This window comes from Astyanax mexicanus, chromosome 21 (genome assembly GCF_023375975.1).
Source record: "Astyanax mexicanus isolate ESR-SI-001 chromosome 21, AstMex3_surface, whole genome shotgun sequence".
NCBI classification, from domain to species: domain Eukaryota; kingdom Metazoa; phylum Chordata; class Actinopteri; order Characiformes; family Acestrorhamphidae; genus Astyanax; species Astyanax mexicanus.
Genome location: NC_064428.1, coordinates 19,203,880 through 19,224,749, shown reverse-complemented (window position 1 = coordinate 19,224,749; position 20,870 = coordinate 19,203,880). Strand labels below are relative to the sequence as shown.

Here is a 20,870-nt window from a genome sequence, read left to right as displayed (position 1 = left end):
TGTGTAATTGAGAAGCAGAAGGTTCCCGGTTCTCGGTGTTGGTGCGGGAGGTGGGAAAGTAAACACCGGCTGCACCCGGACCGGAGAGATGAGGGAGGGAGGGGGGGGTGGAGTGCGGGGGTCACGTGACCGCGCTGGGTGGTTCCGTTGCCCTCCTCACATGACTGGAACATTCCTCGCGCCGCTGCCGCCGCTGAGAGTCTGAGAGAGCGGAGCTGCGCTTATCACACTGTTGAACGGAGCCGTAGTTTACAGACTTCAGCGGTAAAACGAGCCGAATTTAAAGACGGATATCAGTCTGCGGGGAGTCGGAGCTGCGCCGTGACTGGAGATTAATTATTTACAGCGGAACAACATGAGCTGCAAACTACGACCAGCTATCGCCGCTCTGCTGGGTGAGTAGTTATAATATAGCGGTAACTGTAGCGGTTCATTACGGACAGCATTTAAAGAAATACGCAGCGTTAGTTAACCTGGCTAATAGCTAACGCTAACGCGAGCTGAGCTAGTTAACCAGTTAGTTATGACCAAACGAGTCTTCTCCGTGTTGTGAAATAACAGCAACAGCAGCTACGTCCACTCACCCCGTTCACTCACTCTCTCACACACCCGTGTTTGTTCTGTGTTCAGCTGTTTATTTAACTTCTGTTAGCTAAAGCTAACTAACTAGCTACTTTCTTAGCTAAGCTAACTAGTTAGTTAGCTATCTAGCGTTACCTAGTTACCGTTTATCTTACAGGAAATTATAACTACAACGCGAGTCACACAGCTCAGCTTTCACCTCCTGACTCAGTTTAACCTGCAGAGCAGAAACCGGTGAAATGCGCGTCCAAGTGCAGCCGCTCTCCTGTCAGCCAAACTACGCCATAAGTGACTTAGCTAGTGACGGCTCTGTTCGATTCAGTGCAGCGAACCGATTCAGTGTCGCGAACAGTTCGTTTCATCTAGCAGTTCATTCTTTGTCAAGTTCAAGTACGGACACAGGTAGATCTGAGTACGAGCAAACTAACTAATTAACTAATATATATTTAGAGCTTCACATTATCGGAGTGTTTTATCGTGTACTCACGAAATCAATTAAATAGTTATTTCTTTTACAATAACTTGTATATTAGCGACCTTAGCAAGCTACCTTGTGCAGTTAGTTAACCTAGGTTAACTAGCTAGTTAGCTAAGCTAGCTAAGTAACTTGTTAACTGTCAAGAGTCAAGATTGGTAGAAATTTACACTATACTATTGGTACACTATACTATCAGACAGCAACACAAAAATAGAGAAAAATAACGTGTTTATAATATATAAATATATGAATAATATAAATAAAATAAAAATACCAACATGGAATATAAAGCTTTCATTAGAGTTATTGTTATAGTACTGCACATTAGGGTGTGCCATATTGTATCGTAGGCAATAATATCGTTAAAAAATCAAAATTATATCCTAAACATTATTAGACCCTGAAATATTGTGCCTTATCACCACCCCTAATTATCACATCAGCATACTATATTTTTACTGTTTTTAGTAAAAGAAAAAAATCACACTGTTCTTTTTTTACCATTATATATCTACTAGAGACAGATTATATCTGTCCAGTATTATTTATTTTACATTAATCCTGGATATATGGAGATATCTGGAGTGCATTGACTTCTGTTACAAATACTCTTGTATTTTTTAATATCTCAATTAGGAGTGTGCCATATATTGTATGCAATAATAGAATAAATTTTTTATTTTGTTGCAATACTGTATTCATGAAATATGTTTTATTGTTTTGTCATATTGCAAAGAGTATCATTATTGCAAAAATACCATGCAATATCATGATATTACTTTAGGGCCATGTCGCCCACCCCTACTGCACAAATTCCAGAAACACTGAAGGCAGTAAAATGGGTAAAAATGTGTAATAGCTTAATAGGTAATAGTAGATAATATATTATCTATTATGTTATCAACTTATAATACATTAACAAAATAGTGTTTTTTATTAATATAGGATATGTAACTATTTTTCATATTTCAATTTCTGCATTCTCTTCCACCTACAATTTTTTTTTATTTATTCACAAAGTTGTCCCAGAGCTGACTGACATGTGAATCGATCAGAATCTATTGTTAAGAATTAGAATATATTTTTAACGTGAAAAACAAGTCTCATTTCATACATTTTAAGTTACTACTTAATTTGAACACACAACTGTCCTTTACATTTCTTGATAAATTGAGCATTAGAAATCTTCATGATTTACTTAACTGTTAAATAACTTAAATAAACTCTTTTTACAGTTACTTCCATTGAAAGTTTAAAAGTTTTTATATCTGTCCTGTAAAGTTGCTGTTTTGGAGATACTGGTTTTCATTGGACAGTAGGGAAATACAGTAAAACACTCTAAGGTATATTTAAGGATGACCCTCATTTTCATTGTAGCTAAGCATTTACAGAAGACATGGATTGAAAGAGGAAATCTTAATAATGTTGAATTACAACAGTCAAAATCAGGAAGTTTTTTTTTATTTTAAACATTTTTAAATAAATCTAAATTAAGTGTAAAAAAGTGAAATAATTAGGTTTTTGCAACAAGAAACCCAACAAAATGATTAAACAAAAATGTGATATCTTTATTGACCAAGGTAAAACTGTGAATAACTAAATATAACTAAAATAGAAGTAAGCAACACCAATAAAACCACTGTTTAGTGGTATCACTGTTAGTGGTCAGATGGTGGTTAATGAAGAAAAGTAAACATTTTTATTTAATTGACACCAATTGACACCAAAGTGACACCAATGATTTGAGCTTTAGTATGTGTAAGAATATATATGTGTGTGCAGTAGCAGTCAAAGGTTTAACACTTTCTAATTAATATTTGTATTATTTGCAATGTTACAGATTATAATTAAACACTTAAAAACTGTGAAGGAACATGTATGCTTAAAAACAGTGCAGTGCAGAGTGAAGGAAAAGCATTAAAGGAGATCACCACATCTAGTACTCCTTTAAGAGAGCTGAAGAACCATTCCAGGTTCTACTTCATGAAGCCACCTGAGAGAATAATTCTGAGAGTGGGCAAAGCTGGCATCAAAGCAAAAGGTGCTACTTTAAAGAATCTAAAGTATTTTTTTTTTTTTTTACACTTTTTTGCTTACTTCAAAATTGCATATGCGTTCCTTTGTATAGTTTTGATGTCTTCAATATTACTCTGCAATGTAGAAAATAATAAAAATAAAGAAAGATTTTTAGATGTGAAGTGTGTCCAAACTGTCCAAGTTTTATTTGTTAAAGGTCAGAAGACCTTTGATTGAGTGTAGATGTTTATTGCGTATTGTTGCAGTTCAGTTAGTTCGGTTCAGGCTCTTACTTGAAAAGAGTCGATTCAAATGAATGATTCATTTATGACTCGCTTACAGTCAGCTTTTTGAGTACCGACAGGCCTACTGCACAGTGTAGGGATTCTGAGGCATCATAATGCTCTCAGATAACCTTTAATAAACAATTTCACTTCGCTCTCTCTCTTTCTCTCTTTCTCTCTTTCTCTCTCTCTCTCTCTCTCTCTCTCTTTCCTCCAACTCTCTCCCACTCTAACTCGCTTTCTCTTTGATTCTCTGATTCTCTCTCTTTCTCTCTCTTTTTACTCTGTCTTTCTCGCCAACTGTCTCCCACTCTAACTCTCTTTCTCTCTGTCTTTCTCTCTAACTCTCTCTCTTTCTCTGTAACGGATATTTGCTCGCTCTCTCTCTCTCTGTCTCTCTCTCTCTTTCTTTCTCATGCGATTTCTTTCTCTAAAACTCTATCTCTCTCTTTCACACACTCTTGTCTCTCACTCTCTCCACATCTCTCTCTCTCTCTCTCTCTCTCACTCACTCACACATTCTCTTCTCTCTCACTCTCTCCCCATCTCGCTCTCCCTCTCTTTTTCTCACTCACTGTTTTTCACTCTGAAACTCTTACACTGTCTCTCACTCTCTCTATCGCTCTGTCACTCTTTAAAACTCTCTTTCACTCTCTGAGACACCCTCTTGCTCTCACTCGCTCTCTCTTTCCCTCTGCTTTTCTTTCTCAGTCTCTCTGTCTCTCTGTTTGGCTCTTTCTCACTCTCTTTGTCTCTCTAGTTCTTTTTCTGTCTCTCTCTCTCTCTCTCTCTCTCTCTCTCACACACACACACACAGAGCATTGTGCCTGTGGTTGGCTCTCACGTGATGGCCGTGTGCTGTGTTGTGTGTGCTGACAGCGGGCTCTCTGTGTGAGGGACAGGGCAGCTCTGTGGTCTGAATCTCTCTGTGAATTAAAGTGCATTTTCTCTAAAGACTACAGGGTCAGTGTTTCATAAACCACATTAGGTTCTATTAAAGCTGGTGTTCAGCTTCTGCATTATTATATAATAAAATGTTAACAATGTTTTGCCAACTGATTTCGTGTGAAATGCAATGTTATTGACCAGTGGTTCTTGAAGTTTGTGCTATGCAAAACATCCAAATGTTATATTCCAAATGTTATACCAGATGACCTCAGAAAACTGGCTTAATTTTCCTAACATTTACATTTGTATTTGAGTTTAGTGCTTAACTTGTGTGTTGCTCTTCAGTTCTTTACTCTGAGTAAAATAAACTACAGTACTATAATAATTAACAACTGTTTCATATGACCTACAAGAACCCTGTGGATCTCCATGAGATATAATAACCTTGCTTTTCAGTTTATGAATTAGTAGTCATAGCTGAATAATACATTTAGTTGGATGACATGTAAACACTGTAGTTCACTACACTACACTACACTGTACTACACTGACATTTTCATCGTAGGCTTTCTGAGATATCTATATTGGCATACAACATTAAACAGAAACAATAATCAAACACAGAGACATTATTAAGGAGGAGACCAGCCGCTGGTTGAAATATAAATGGGAGTTCTTATCACCGTCAACATGGCGTCTGTTACAGATAAAGTCTCTTCCTTCATCACAAAGAGTAAATCATGTTGCTGCTGGTTGTGGAGATCTGCGCAAGTCCGCTAGTCATAACAAGTCAAAGCATCATGTTTTTTGTACAAACTTGCATACTATTTTTATCACATTTGTCAGTGATGTAAAATGTGTTTTAATGGTAATCTGACTTTTGGTTTAGAGTATTGTTATTTGTAATTCACTCTCATTTATAGAGATGGGAGGTTGGTCTTATACTTGCCTGTAAAGTCTTTGTCAGAGATTTTCATATGCCATTTTACAGATTAACAAATGGCAAACCCTGCCTAAAAAGATTATGTATAATTTGTGGGGGCCACAAATACATTACTAGCCTTCATTAACATTATATGTATTTATGTACAATATTGCACTATTGTGCGCACCAGATCATAAGGCCCACCCCATCATAACACCTTTATGTATTTTCATACATAAGGCGCACCGGATTATAAGGCGCATAATGGGACACTATTAAGGACTAGCAAGACCCTTCTAATTCAGCAGGTCTCGTCACAGGGTAGTGGGTAAAATCAAACAAGCTCTGAATGTTAATCTAACTCTCTCCTGAAAACTGTTTATTTGGGTTAGTAAAATGCTTCTGTTTGTTTACAGTAAGCTTAGAATTCCAATTTTCTACTAAGGCTGGGTGCAGAAGCATTAGCATTAGCAGCTAACCGCCGCTGAACAGTGTTACGCTGAGGAACCCTAAGTGTTCTGGTAAGCCTGGGCGATATTAGCTAGCGGTTCTTTCCACATAGCTTCCCACATAGTTTTAATATGGTAAATGCGCGGACAACAGTCCGATATACTCACCTCTGAACGTGAAAGAGCTAGCATTAGTGCATATTTTAACTTTTTTTTTTGTACATCTCAATCATAATGCTTACATCTTGAAATATAAATGGCCAATAACCACTGTGTGCAACTAAAAGGGGAAATTCCATCAATGTTGAAATTTCTTGATAACAGATGGCCTCTGTTAACATGAAAACACCTCTAGATGTTTCAGTGTAGTCTACACAGTGTTTGTAGCGTTGTTTTTCCATTGTGTCCATGGTTAATATTAAAGCTTGCTGGTCAGGCTTTGTGGCCAGAAGCTTTTGGCACAGGTTGCGCTAGTGTTGCAAAGCAAAGGTTGTTTTTGTTTCTTTTTTTAGCTGTACTGTTGTTTAATGCCAGCCAGTAATGTGAGTGAGTGTGACTGTAAATAAGCACTGACAGATGGTGTCCATATAGACTTCCTGAATCCTTTATCATTAGCATTCTAGTTTTGCACAATAGTGCCGGGTGTCAAAAGTCCAAGTGGCCCTACGAGCAAAATGAGACATGTAGTCCCAATCCAATCCACCAGTTTCCTCCACCACTTTCATATTAACACCTAGTGGTAGGGTGTCCCGAATCTTGTTGAGACAGAGGGGTAGAGTGAAATGTTAGAGCTACATGGCTCTGCAAGCAGAGGATTTTATTTTAGATGAACTTCTAAAAAATGGGTTATGGGAAATCCCAGCAAGAGGGCTGCGCAATCAGTGAAACAACCCCCCCACTAGAACCTTTTCATTATCTGACTGTAATGTAGTTTTCAATTAGGGTTTTGCCGTATCATATGCAATAATATTTACTTAATTTACCTTCAATTGTTGTTTGTAGTTTATATGCATGCAACAAATGTGCTACACTTCAGTTTTGTGCAAGATTTTTATTGCTTCATCAATTTATTTTTTATGTATATTTTATTTCATACAAAATCAGGATACTCGTATTATATTACATATATTATATAATATTTTTATATCATATTATTTTTATTATTATTATTATTATTATTATTATTATTATTATTATATTTGAGCCATATTGCCCACCCCTAGTTTTATGGCCCTTTTCTTTTTATCAAGCAGGAACAATTAAGCAATTGCTACGTCTCAGTAGCTAACTAGCTAAATTTAATGTTCCACCTTAAATGGTGCAGCAGTTACATTTTTCTGCCTGGGGCTGCTGCACGATTAAAGGTAGGAATGGGAAAATTAAAACAAGCTAGTGAACTACAGGAACTTTAGATGTGGACGATAATAAATAATTGTCACATGACCTATCCCACCTCTTTGAAAGATATATGATGCCCACAATGTAGCTAAATCGTTGCAGTTAGCTGCTGAACCTTACTATCACAACAGACTGGCAGGGTTACCTATCCATCCACCCTCCCATCCATCTATCCATCTCCACACACCCACCCACTTACTAATTTTTTTTTAGCATTATTATTGTTATTTGGTCAAACACCAATATTTTACTCTCTCTCTCTCTCTCTCTGTTTCTTTCTCTTTTTCTCTTTTTACATTTGTTTATATATTTTTTCTTTCGCTTTATGTTGTGAGGCACTTTGGTTGCTGACAACATTTATTGTATCTCTAGTTTGTCTCTCTCTCTCTTGCTTTTTTTAATTTACATTTTTTTCTTACTGTTTTTTTATTGCTTTATGTTATGTAGCACTTTAAGCTGCATTCTATGTATGACGTACTATTTGCTTATTTTTATTATTATTATTATTATTAGTAGTAGTAGTAGTAGTAGTAACTGTTGTAGTAGTAGTAGTAGTAGTAGTAGTAGTAGTAGTATTTATTATAAATGGTGCCTGGCCTTCAGTTGTCGCCGTTTTATTTATGCTCTCTTATCTTTAAACGAGGGCTTGTCGCCCTCTACTGGTCACTTCTGTCGTTCTCAGTCTCTTTCTCTGGGCTAAACAGTGCTAGCGGTTTCACTAAAAGGTTGTCTGGGTTATCCCTGCAGCAGATTTCACACAGCTTTACAAAGCTTTTCACAGATAAAGGAGGAATATTTTGTATTTCTCTGTTGCAGGTTGGTTGGCTGTGGCACATGCTGTATCATTCGAGGTGAAAGATGGGAATTCAACCTGTATTAAAGCAGAGCTCTCTGCCAACTTCACTATTACATACCCGGTAACCAATGGAACGGTAAGTTCTTCACACCCACACATAAACACACTTGACATTGTTTTAATGAGGAATGTAAAACTACATGTAAACTGCATAAAGTATTCATCTATTATTATTACGGTAACAATGAGGAGTTAATTGTTTCAGCTAGCCCTGTCAAAATAGCTCATTATTGCTGTGATGTATTGTCCCATACAAAATGTGATGTATAATATTATTTTAATTTTAAGAGCATGGGACTGACACTGGGACTGGAATACAAAATATATACATACCCGAAATAAATGGAACATAATACAATAAAATAAAAATGCGTACCTGCTCATTTCCATCAATGGGATCTCCTCACTTAGTGAGCACAATGGGTAATATTGTAAATGAATGGGTAAAATTATTTCTGTCCACGTTGGTTTGTTTTATTCCAATATTGCATATGTACAGAGCATCAAAGCTTTATCTTTCTGATTCTAGTCTCTACAAACTAGCTAATAATTTAGAAGTAAATAAAGCACTTTTGTAAGTCGCTCTGAATAATGGCATGTAAAATAATCCATCACATGTTGGCTCATTGATTTTTGAGTTTTGCAAAAATTTAGCTGCCGCGAAAATACCATGAAATATTGTGATATATTGTGAAATATTGTGTTTAAATATTATTTAAAGCATTACAACTGCCCTGAGATAAACAAAAAGCATAATACTGAATTGTAATCAAATCGAATCATGAGGTGTCTTGAGATTCCCGCCCCTACTACATAAGTATTTTATACAATATAAATATAGCACATTCATAACTATTCTATATGATTATTATTCTGGCAGCTGTAGGGATATTGCTGCTGGGCATTGTCAACATAATCTTCATCATAATTTATGACTGTGATTCACAAGGAAGGTATAAATACTATAAAAGTTGTGTAGATTTATTTACAGCTGCAGGTTAATCAGTTTTAATAACTACACTGATATACCAAATGTTCTGGGTCCTTGTCTCTCTCATGTATACATGAAACATTAGTCCATTTATAGTAAATCTCCATGTTAACGTTTGTGTTTTCTACAGAAAACAGTGACTGTGCCGCTCCCGGCCTCAGCAGTAGTGGGCAGTGGTAGTTCCTGTGGCGACTCGGGGGTCTCTCCTCAGCTGTTGGCATCCTTTGAGGGTGGTCACTCACTAGGCCTGTTTTTTTCCAGAGATAACAGTCAGTACAAGGTGGCCACCCTGAGTATGAGGTACAACCTGAGCGACAACGTCACCTTCCCTGAGTCCTCAGTCAAGGGTAAGAACATGCTTTATTTTACAGTGTATTTAACAGGGAGGTTGTACTGCTGTAGTTTTTTTGCTGAAATAACTTGCGCCCCCTGCTGGGTCGTGGAACAGCTAAACAATAAGATACACAAGTACAGTTTTCTTTCTGTGTATTGTATTATGCTTACTTAAGTAGAAATGGGCTCTGCTGACTGAATGTGAATTTATCCTTCCAAAAAATACAGCCTTATTTGTTTACAAATATCCTGATATATTGGTGTATACATTATAACTGGAGCATGTAGATTGTCAAATGTCAAATATTATAAAGTTTTAAGAAATCAATATTTGGTGGAATAACCCTAGTTTTTAATCACAGTTTTCATGCATCTTGGCACGTTCTCCTCCACCAGTCTTACACACTGCTTTTGGATAACTCCTGGTTCAAAAATTCAGGCAGTTTAACTTGGTTTGATGGCTTGTGATTATCCATCTTCCTCTTGATTATATTCCAGAGGTTTTCAATTTGGTAAAATAAAAAAAGATCATCATTTGTAAGTGGTCTCTTATTTTTTTCCAGAGCTGTATGTGGAAAAGCTATTTTTTATGATGTGTATCCTTCTCACATGAAATAAATAATCAACATTAGCCCTAAAAATCCTAGAAACCACCTCTGATACAATAACATCATTTTGTCTTATTAGCATTCCATTAAGGACCCAACATTGAGAACCATGACCAGATGTAACTAGTAATGTGTTTAGTTGTGGATTTGTGTTTATATCTATGATGTCTTTATGTGAACAACATACCTTGTTCAGCCCCTGTTTCTGCATCTGTCTGAGCACATTTCATCTGACCGATCACCTTCATCATACTCATCCTCATCCTCATTAATGTTTAATATTTACACACAAAAACACTGAAATTCCAAAAAAATATATTGTCATTTAGAGCATTTATTTGCAGAAAATGAGAAATGGCTAAAATAACAAAAAGATGCAGAGCTTTCAGACCTCAAATAATACAAAGAAAACGCGTTTATAATCATAAAGTTCAGAAATCAATATTTGATGTAATAACCCTGGTTTTCATGCATTTTAGCATGTTCCCCTCCACCAGTCTTACACACTGCTTTTGGAAACTTTGTCACTCCTGGTATAAAAAATCAAGCAAGTCATTATCCATCTTCCTCTTGATTGTATTACAGAGGTTTTCAATTTGGTATCTGTCAATGGGATGAGAATTTTTCTTAGAAAGATTTCTTAAAATAAGCAATCACAAAGTCTCCAAATGAATGAAGTAAGACTTAAATAAAGCAAAAAAAAAATTTTGTCTTAGATTTTTTCTTAAATTGACTGGTGACTTCCTGTGCTTATTTTGAGTATATAGTATAGTATGCAGAATAATATTACTTGTACAGTGCATAGTAAACAAAAAAATCCTTGTCAGAAAAAAACAAGATTTGTTGCCTTGATATGAATTATTTAATTTCTAAAATCTTTTCACTTTTTTGCAGTGTAGGAATTCAGCAGACAAAAGTATACTAGTATGAGAGACTACTGACCTCAGAACACCATTTTCATTATTCTCGGTATTTAGAAGTATGCACAGACTCAGTATTACTTCATTTTCCTCAACCATCCAGTGAAAACAATCATTGTTTATCATATCATGGATTATTAATGTTAGAATTGGCATAAACCCCTTAATACTAAGGCAGCACTGTCATCATCATCCTCCAGAAGGAAGTTTATTGTTGGGGTAATGTAACACTGCTATGTCTTATTGATCAGATGTGAACACTATGGTAATGACAAATGATGTGTTCTGCTTAAAGAGTCATACATAAATAATATTAATACTCATATAAATATCAAACTTAAACTAGATAGCAGTAGTACACAAGTGCAACTTAAGTTTTGAGATTTCCATGCAGTCCTGCCTTTGCCCAAAACTGAAGTCACACATGAGCCTCTCTTGTCTCCTACCTCTTTAGGAATCATTACCTCATCTACAAACACCTCAGGAATCTCAGCTCAGCTCAACACCACCTACAGATGTCTGAGCTTCAACTTCATCCATCTGGAGGACTCCAACGTAAACATTACCTTCTCTGACGTCCGGATGGAAGCATACATGCCCAATGCCAACCTCAGCACTAAGGGTAAAGTCCAGTTGTTGTTGATGTTACTGTTAAACACTTAATATTAATTTTTTTTTTGTTATGTAGGTTCATCTTCTGAGATTTTATGTATATAATTACTTTAAAATGAGTGTGATTTTGTTTTATGTCCTCTTCAGAGAGTGTGTGTACAGCTGATCTTCCTGCCACCACAGTGGCTCCTACACAGTCTCCCACAACCACGCCTGCCCCTGCTCCTCCCTCCAATCCAGAGCGTGGCAGCTATAACGTCACCAACATTAACGGCACTGTGTGTCTCCTGGCTAAAATGGGACTGCAGCTTAACGTCACCTACATCACGAAGACTCAGAACAAGGTGAACATGCATCTACGCTCTAGGGTCCATTCAAGTGTATTTATGGTATTCTAATACAGCTGGAATGGCCTTCAGTCAGCAGAGCTTTGAAGAAACAGGCGCAGATCAGAGATCTCTGTCTGATTCATGAAACCATCAGACAATATCAAAGTTTATGAATCAAGTTTATGAATTGAATGAATGGTAACTCAATAACTAATTGACATATTTTACAGACTATAAGGTGCACTAGATTGTAAGGTGCATTAGGCGACACTAGTAAGAATGCATACTTGAAATGAACAAGGGTCTCGCCATGTTTCCCTTCTAATTCAGCAGGTCTGCTGCTGGGGGCACCTAAGTAAACAAAATTATAATTCTTAAAAAAAAAAAAAAAAAAACTTTTTCTTGTAAAGTCAAACAAGTGCTGGATTTCTCTTCTGAAAATTGTTTATTTGGGTGAGTTTATTTACAGTAAGCTTACAGTAAGCTAGAATTTCAGTATTTTGTTCAAGACTGAGCGCTGGCCGCGGTTAGCAGTGCTAGCCAGCCCCGGTTAGCAGCGCTAGCCAGCCCCGGTTAGCAGCACTAGCCAGCTGTGGTTATCGCTAGTAAATGCCGCCAGATTGCGGTAGACTGGGGAACCCTGAGTGTTACAGTAGCCCAGGGCGCCATCAGCTAGTGGTTCATCCCATGTAGCTTGTATTTACATGGTAAACACAAAGACTACAGTCCAGTAGAAGAAATTCACTTTTACTTCAGCAGAGTGGCTTTACTGCTCCTCAAAACCTGACTGGTAGAATTTATACATAATGTGCACCAGATTATAAGGTACACTGTCGATTTTTGGAAAAATTTAAGGATTTTAAATGCACCTTATAGTCCGAAAAACACTATTCTTTAAAAAAAAAAACACACCTCAGATTGCTGAAAAACCTGTCATGCATTTTTCTCATTCAGATGTAAAAATGATTACATATGTGTTCCAATTACAGGGTCTTGCCACAAGAGGGGGGGGGGGGGGGGGGGGGGGGTAAAACTGCTTCTCTCACTTTCCTATAAAAAGGCTCTTAGTGTTGAAGCTGGAAAAGCACTAAAATATGCAGTGCAGGGTGCCCCCAGGACCAGGGATGAGAACAGTTTGCTATATAATTGCTATATAATTGCTATATTGCTATATAAGTTTGCTATAATAACAATTGCTATAAATGTAATAATAATGCAGAAAGTGTGTTGTATTAAATGTAACTGTATTTTATTTTACTCTGTGATTTTCCTTACAGACTGTTCAGGGAATTGTGAACCTGCAGCCCAATAGGACGACTTTCTCAGGTTCATGTGAGGACACAACTGCCACTCTGATCCTGACAGATGAGCTTACCAACCTCACCTTCACGTTTACTCTGGTAAATGAACCACTGTTTTTCTTTATTTGTGGTGTTTTATTCCTAATCTTCCCTGATGTACTTTCTGCTCATGTATTTCTACTTTATATCTTGCAGAACTCCACCAGCAAGATGTATCATCTGAGTGCTCTCAGTATGTCTGCCGCCTGGCCTGATATGCCTGGTAAGGAAGAGTTTTTATCATCAAAAACTTGACCAAATATAATTGTATAGTGATTGTATAGATGTATAATGTTGTAATCAAATTACACTAAGGTTAAATGAATATTTAAATAATTCCCAGTATAAAGTAAGAAACAGTAATAAAACCTGTATATTTGTGTGTGATGTTCTTTCCAGCTCCAGTCACCCTGTCCAACAGCAGTCTGAACTACCTGCAGGGCTCGCTGGGCCGCTCCTACATGTGCAGGTCTGAGCAGATTCTTCCTGTGGTGGACAGCTTCTCTCTCAACACCTTCAGACTGCAGGTCCAGCCCTTTGGGGTCAACGGCAACCAGTTTGGAACAGGTACAGTGGACGGCTGTCTCCCTCTTAAATCTTATTATTTAAAGTTTTTTTTTTCAGGTCTCCAGCTGAAAGATTATCACCAAAGGTGGAAAATAAAGTGCACCGGATTGTAAGGCGCCACTATAAATAAACGCCTCATTATAAGGCGCAGCGTATTATAAGGCGCATTGTGCGAAACTAGTAAGGAACGGGGTGTCCCCATGTTTTCCTCCTAATTCAGCAGGTCCTGCTGCTGGGCAGTGTTGGTGAGGGGATGGTAACTAACTTAAGTAAAGCTAAGTTAGGTAAACAAAACTGTAATTAAAAATATATATACTTTAAAGTTAAACAAGCACTGGTTGTTAATCTACTCAGATTTCTCTCCTGACAAATGTTTATTTGGGTGAATAAAACGCTTCCGTTTATATACAGTAAGCTTAGATTTCCAGATTTCCACTAAGGCTGGGTGCAGCAACATTAGCATTAGTGGTTAGCGCTAGTAAACAACGCCTGACAGGGTTCTCCAGTTTAGCGCTAAGTGTTCCGGCAAGCCAGAGAGATCTTAGGTAGTGGTTCGTTCCGCGTAGCTTGTTTTAACATGGTAAACACTCAGGCAACAACTTGATATACTCCCCTCTGAACAGTAAAAGAGTTAGCATTTAGCGCGGTTAGCGGCTAATACTAATACTGCTACTGATGGAGAACTAAACTGAAACTCTGTATAACGCTGAACTTCAGTGGAGTGGCTTAACTGCTCCTTACAACCTGACATAAGACACATCGGATTATAGGGCGCACAAAATTAAAGGATTTTAAGTGAGAAAAATACGGTATTACAATATTTTAGGTTTAAAATTTGTATTCATAAATAGAGAACCAAGCTTAGACATTTTATTTTTCCCCCAGATTCTAAGATAATACTGAGATAACGTGGCTTAAATGCATCTCTCAGTCCTCTCAGCTTTCAGAGTGGTATTAAAAAAGTAAAATTTAATTTCCACACACCTGCAGATGCTCTGTTATATTAATATTAATGCCTAGAGTAGACATGGCTGTAATTCTCACATTTTTTCCATGTTCTTTGCTTTAATTTCTTCTTAAAGCTGAGGAATGTCAGATGGACCAGGACAACATGCTGATCCCCATCATCGTGGGTGCTGCCCTGGCTGGACTGGTACTCATCGTTCTCGTAGCGTATCTGATTGGAAGAAAGAGAAGTCATGCAGGCTACCAGACCATCTGAACTCTCCACTAAAACCACCACATCCACCGGTCCGAATCTCTAGCGTTTTTTTCCCCCCCCAATGGAGAAAACCACTGCTACTATACTGACTCACTGACTGACTGGGACCCTGCTGACATAAGACTGGCCTGTGTGTGTTTGTGTGTTTGTTTCTGTGTGTGTGTGTGCGTCTGTGTATGCGTGTGTATGAATGGTTGTATGTACATTGTTCTTCCACTTTTTTTCCCAGCTATCTAATGCTCTTGGGTCACTTAAGGGAAGAAGGCAACATCACCCAATTATTACTAATCAATATTTTGTGTAAACCTGTCAGCTCAAACCTTTTTTGTATCCCAGATTGGCTCACAGTTCAGAGTTCAGACCTGAAATGCCTTTGTTTTGTCCATCTTATATCTTTAAACTTGCTTACTGGTTGTGGCTGATCAGGTTTGCATCGATGTATCTGCTTTTGAGAGGTTATTTTTTGAATGGAATTTTGTGAGTGATTTGTGTGTAAATAAGCGTTCAGAATTTTAAGTTATAGAGTGACTGACTTTGATGTTGCAAAGCTTTTTTCAACTCAGACTCCTGTTCCAGCTCTGAACTCCCTTTTATTAGCTACGTTAGCCTCACAACCCTATAGCAGAACTGACTGACTGGTCACCTACGTTCAGAAGAAAAGGAATAATGATTGTGTTTACATGCATCTTATAATCCGATTAGAATTAAATTACTCCACTTTTCTAATTATATTAAGTAGCCAAGTAAACCGAATAGTCAGACTTCTTAGGTCAGAGTATGGTTTTAAAAACGGATTTAGATCAAGAAATCCAATAAAGAGACCTAGATTGTAGCTCAGTAATCATATTTCAGTTCATTCATGACTTTGGGTTTAGTGAAACATGATAGAGTATGAACATTCCGAAATATGGCGCTTTTAGCCGATACTCCCAACAGGCTCACAGTGTTGGTTACTGGGGCATATTGTTGCACATGCAAAGAAATCTTATTTTTTTTAAACCATTAACAAGCTCAAAGAATCTCCACACTTCATTGGTAGAATTCTGAGAGCCCTAATATTTAAAACACTAACTCCAGTCCCAAATGCTGTAGTTTCTTTTGTACTGTGTGTATAAACAGTCCTTTTTATTAAAATGTTTTAAACTGTCAGGGCCCTCAGAATTTTACCAAAGAAGTGTGGAGAGCTACTTTGAGCTTTACTGACGTTTTTCTTTGCATAGGCAACGCTATGCCCCTATTACTAGCATTGTAAGACTGTTGGGAGCATCAGTTAAAAGCTCTGTATGTAAGAATCCTTAGAAAATTGAGTTGAGCTATTCAATAAAGGTTTATACTCAATAATGTATATATTTTACTAAACCCTTAGTCTATTTCACACCGTATTTCTCCTTTAAGTATCTATTCATAGTTACTTCAAACAAGCAGCTTTTAATACAGCAAGATTTACTAAATATGATCTTCCTGAGGTGTAAAGTTTAAGATGTATGTGATATGTTTGTCACATTTTATTCTGTGAGACTATTGATGGGTGGCAAAGCAAAAAATGATAAACTGGTTTTCTATTGTCTGATTACCCAAGTTTCTTTAACATGTAAACACATTGATCTGATTACTTACAGACTCTAACAATATACTGCAGTAATCAGATTGCAAAGTGCATGTAAACACACTCACCACGTCAATCTGGAAAATTCCACCAAACTGCTGCTTTAATTTGATCCCGCAGCTGTTGGCGTAAATAAAGAACGGGGGTTTTATGTGAAGCGACCAGCACGCCTGGGTGTATCTTTGAAAGAAAAACCCAGGCTAGAGGGAGCGCGGCATCGAATGACGAGGGCGCACAAGCCCGGATTAAATAATTGATGTACTTTTTGTAATTTTCCCTCATTAGAGAACCTGCTGCCGCATCAGGGTTTGGATCATATTCTCGCTTTGCTTTCTTCTCTCTATATATATTATTTTTTTCTCTCTATTGCACAGAGACTTCACAAATAGACTTTCTCAGGTTGGTTTTAAGGGTCTGAATACACTGAGGAGAAGAAGCAGGTAGTTCAGAAAACTGTCTGGCCTATTAATCTTAAAAACAGTGTAAACGTGAACGAGGGCGGCTAAACTTCAACACAAAGCTGTATGCTAACGGGGTTAGTGTTTTGTAGTTGTAACAATATAGTTCCATGTGGATCAATGATCAATGGTATCTTTTTGCACCACTGCATAAATACCAGTCCATATATATTTTTCTTGCTTTTTTTCAAAGAAAACTTTATAATTCAGTATTAATCATTCTGTCTCTTTACTTGTTTTACTGGTCAGTGAAAGTGTTTTTTTTTTTCTTCTTTTAGCAACTCTCACTTGAATAATTTTCTTTGTTGCATTTTCAGTGCAACACTCACCAAGTAGGAGATTTCAGAAAATTAATGCAGAAACAGCATGTTTTTTTGGCAGAATCTCAAATACCCCCTTACTTTATATGTAGTAACTACATAAGGCATAAAACTACACAGACAGCAGTAGATTTCTAATTTGACCATTTTAAAAAAGGCTGGGCTAAAACTCGAATAAAGCCTGATAATGATGTCATAGTCATTTAATAGCCATTTCAGTATAACTTAATGGGGAGCGAATTAGTTTTTCCATAAATCTGTTTGGTTAAATACTAAAACACAAACATCTTAGTCACTGTCAACTCATCTTCAACTGGATGTGTGACCAAATTCTGTATTTTTCACTCGGTTTCTAAAACTCCTCAGTGTGTTCAGGCCTTGGATGGGTCCGGGTGAAGAAAATATGTTGCTGACAATGTTGCAGGTTTGAAAAAAAAAAAAAAAAACATTCAGATTTTTTTTTCTGATTTTTTTTCCTCCTGTTTGCCTTTTGTTGCTTAACGACGGCCATCTGGACTCTTCTGGAGATTCCAGCAAAAAGGGAAAACGCCCATCATCCAACACATCTCCACCCAATGAAGCTTCTGACATTGAGCTTCTAACCATGCGTCCTTCGTCAGGATACAATTTCAGCACTACTTTAATGAGTTTGACTAAACTTATTAGAAGTTATATACGCAAGACTTCACTTCAGGGTTTGGCTGCAGTTTAACTTAAATTGTTCATTTTAAATATGGGGAAAACATACGTGTAGCAAAGAGCACTGCAGAAACTCATGAGCTAAGGGTGATGTAAAATGATGTGGTGCACAGACTCTCTGTACATTGTGTTCTCTTGCGTTCAGGGTTTTATTAGTTTGTTACAGTACACACAATTAAAGCTTAATTCTCAGTGAATTACTCAATAGTACTGAATTATTGTGATGTCAAGGAAAACTGTAAAAATATCCTTCTGTGTGCTTGCACTGCTGTTATGTGTGGATTTTTTTTTGGACTGATGTAAATTCCTTTTGTCGAGATGTACAGCAGATTTGATAAGAAGGTTGGAAAGGGCAGAGAAGAACTGTTTGAAACATTTATTAATGTCACATCTAATCTGATCTGCTTTGAAGTTTTCAGAAATTGCAGTGATTTGAGCTTTTATTTTTGTAGTGTTTTTAATGCATCTTGGTGAGGTCAATAAATGAGGTGTAAACTTACTTCTTTTCTCCAATTGAATGAATGAAGTTACACCTTTCTAGACATCAAGTACACTACACACAACCGTTTTTACTCAGCACTCATCAACAGCAGCCAATCACGCACAGTGTACTTTTAACCAGAAATCACTTGTTGGACTGTGGTAGGAAACCAGAGTCCTCATTACCCGCGCAGACACGAGAGAGGGACTTGAACTCAAGACCCTAGCTCAGTGAGGGAAACGTGTTATCCACTCAACCAAGCACTGTCCTTAAACAGACATTGCAACATCAAAGAAACAAATTGGACGGTATTTTTTTCTCAAAAAAATAAGAATATCATTGAAAAGTTACTTTATTACAATAATTCAGTTCAAAATGTGAAACTCATATATTATAGAGATATATTATACAGAGTTATCTATTTTAACAATTTATTTATTCTATTGTTGATGAATATGGATTACAGCCAATGAAAACCCAAAAATCAGTGTCTCAGAAAATTTGAATATTATATAAGACCAGTTGGTACTTTTGGCCAAGCTGCTTGAGGTCTAGTGTGAAGTTTCCACAATCAGTGAAGGTTTGGAGAGACATGTCATCTGATGGTGTTGATCCACTGTTTTATTATTAGGTCCAAAGTCAGTTCAGTGTTTTCCCTGAAAATCTTACAGCACTTTATGCTTCCCTCTGCTGCCAACTTTTATGGAGATGAGGATTTCATTTTCCAGGACTTGGCACACTGCCCAAACTGCCAAAAGCACCAATTGGTCTTATATAGTTTTCAAATTTTAAAACTAAATTACTGAAAGAAAGTAATTTTCCAATGATATTCTTAAATTAAATTATTTTAAAATTTTTCAAAGTTTTCAAATTTTGAAACTGAATTACTGAAAGTAATTTTCCAATGATATTCTTAAATTAAATTCTTTTTAAAGTTTTCAAAGTTTTCAAATTTTGAAACTGAATTACTGAAAGAAAGTAATTTTCCAATGATATTCTTAAATAAATTCTTTTTAAATGTACAACCATTTCTATATTTAAGGCCTGAAATACCACAGATAAAAATGAGGGATTGGATGTATAATAGATTTGCCCATACTGTCCCAGCATTAACTCTAAGATGTGACAATAAACTGCTGATGTAGGACCAATTTTTCTTTCAAAAATATCATTGATGACACAGCTGTGGTGTCTGATCCTGGTGCTGGACATCTATACCCTGCAGGGTTTATCTCCACCCCTGATGCTCCAGCCGCATCTGAATATTAAAGCCAGATGTGTTTGATCTGAACTCTCCAAGACTGTAGATGTACTGTATGTATGTCCAGGGCTGGAACTGAGCAGCCAGGTTATAGTGACACGCTACAGAATGGCCTGGAAAATATGATATAAAGATAAACTTAACCCATTTAAAATCTTGTTGCCAAACACCTTTGAAAATTTTCTTAGTTGTATTGTTACAATAAACCATTTTTGCAAAAAACAACATCCTCATATGGGGCAGTAGTTTATTTTAACATTTAAAAATGATCTTTCCATTTGGGATCAGGAGGATCGAATTAGTCTAAAATCGGCGATGGGCAGATTCAAAGGCTAAATCCAACACAGACGTACCACACAGTTCTAATAAGATAAAAATACTGGCTAAAGCTCTGCAGACAAGAGCTGCATGTTTCCTTAATATCTGATGATACATCCTGATCATTATGATTTACTACAAAAATCCTTAATCATACTTTAATCCCTGTTCGGGAAACCAACCCATTAAATTCAATTACTACATTTCACAGATTTCCTTTGCTCTGTTCCTCTTGGTGAGTAATGTGGCTTATAGTCCAGAAAATTTCTAATAGAGAGAAAAACACCCACTTGAAATTCTTGTCAGGATTTGTTTAACCACTAGAGGGAGCTCCGGAGTGAGTCCAAAATGAACGTGTTCCTATGAAGCAAAGAGTAAAATCTGAATTTATAAATGTTTTAATACATTTTATCCTGAATAATGGACAAAACCTTCTCAACACAGTATCCAATATCACGTTTCAGCATCGAATACATCATTTGTAAAGCTTTTAAATTCAGTGCTCTGACTGGAATTCAAGCATTAGCTCACCAACCAGTCAGCTCACAGTATTAGCAGTAACGCTAGCCTATCTATTGTCCAACACCCGCTTACTGAAGATAAATTGACAAATATGTGTGTTTTCTTAGGCAAAACACATCATTCTTATTTCCAGAATTAAATGAATATCATTTTATTTGTATTTTTAGCAGTTTAACTACATTCAATTGTGCAACACAAGGACTAAAAACTCTCAAAAACACTAAAAAGTCTCAACCCTTGTGAAAAGGAAGTATACTTAAGAGCATTCAAATATGTTTAGATTAGGAAAATAATTCTAAAAGGGCATTTTCAATTTAGTATACTTATTATACTGAAAATACACATTAAATATACTTTTTTCTGTAGTTCCATAAAAAAGCAATATGTCTTAAATTATACTTTGTGTT

General features: G+C 36.7%; 1 protein-coding gene across 1 annotated transcript; it reads left to right on the top strand.

Annotated features, from left to right (window-relative positions):
* Nucleotides 1–171: 171 nt before the first annotated feature.
* lamp1a (lysosomal associated membrane protein 1a) lies at nucleotides 172–18,380 on the top strand. The gene is made up of 9 exons (XM_007254856.4): nucleotides 172–395; nucleotides 7,837–7,952; nucleotides 8,998–9,214; nucleotides 11,183–11,350; nucleotides 11,488–11,684; nucleotides 12,947–13,069; nucleotides 13,166–13,232; nucleotides 13,409–13,576; nucleotides 14,659–18,380. Exons 1-9 carry the CDS (start codon nucleotides 356–358, stop codon nucleotides 14,796–14,798), a joined length of 1,236 nt encoding a protein of 411 aa, XP_007254918.3. The 5' UTR covers nucleotides 172–355; the 3' UTR covers nucleotides 14,799–18,380.
* The last annotated feature ends 2,490 nt before the right edge of the window (nucleotides 18,381–20,870 follow it).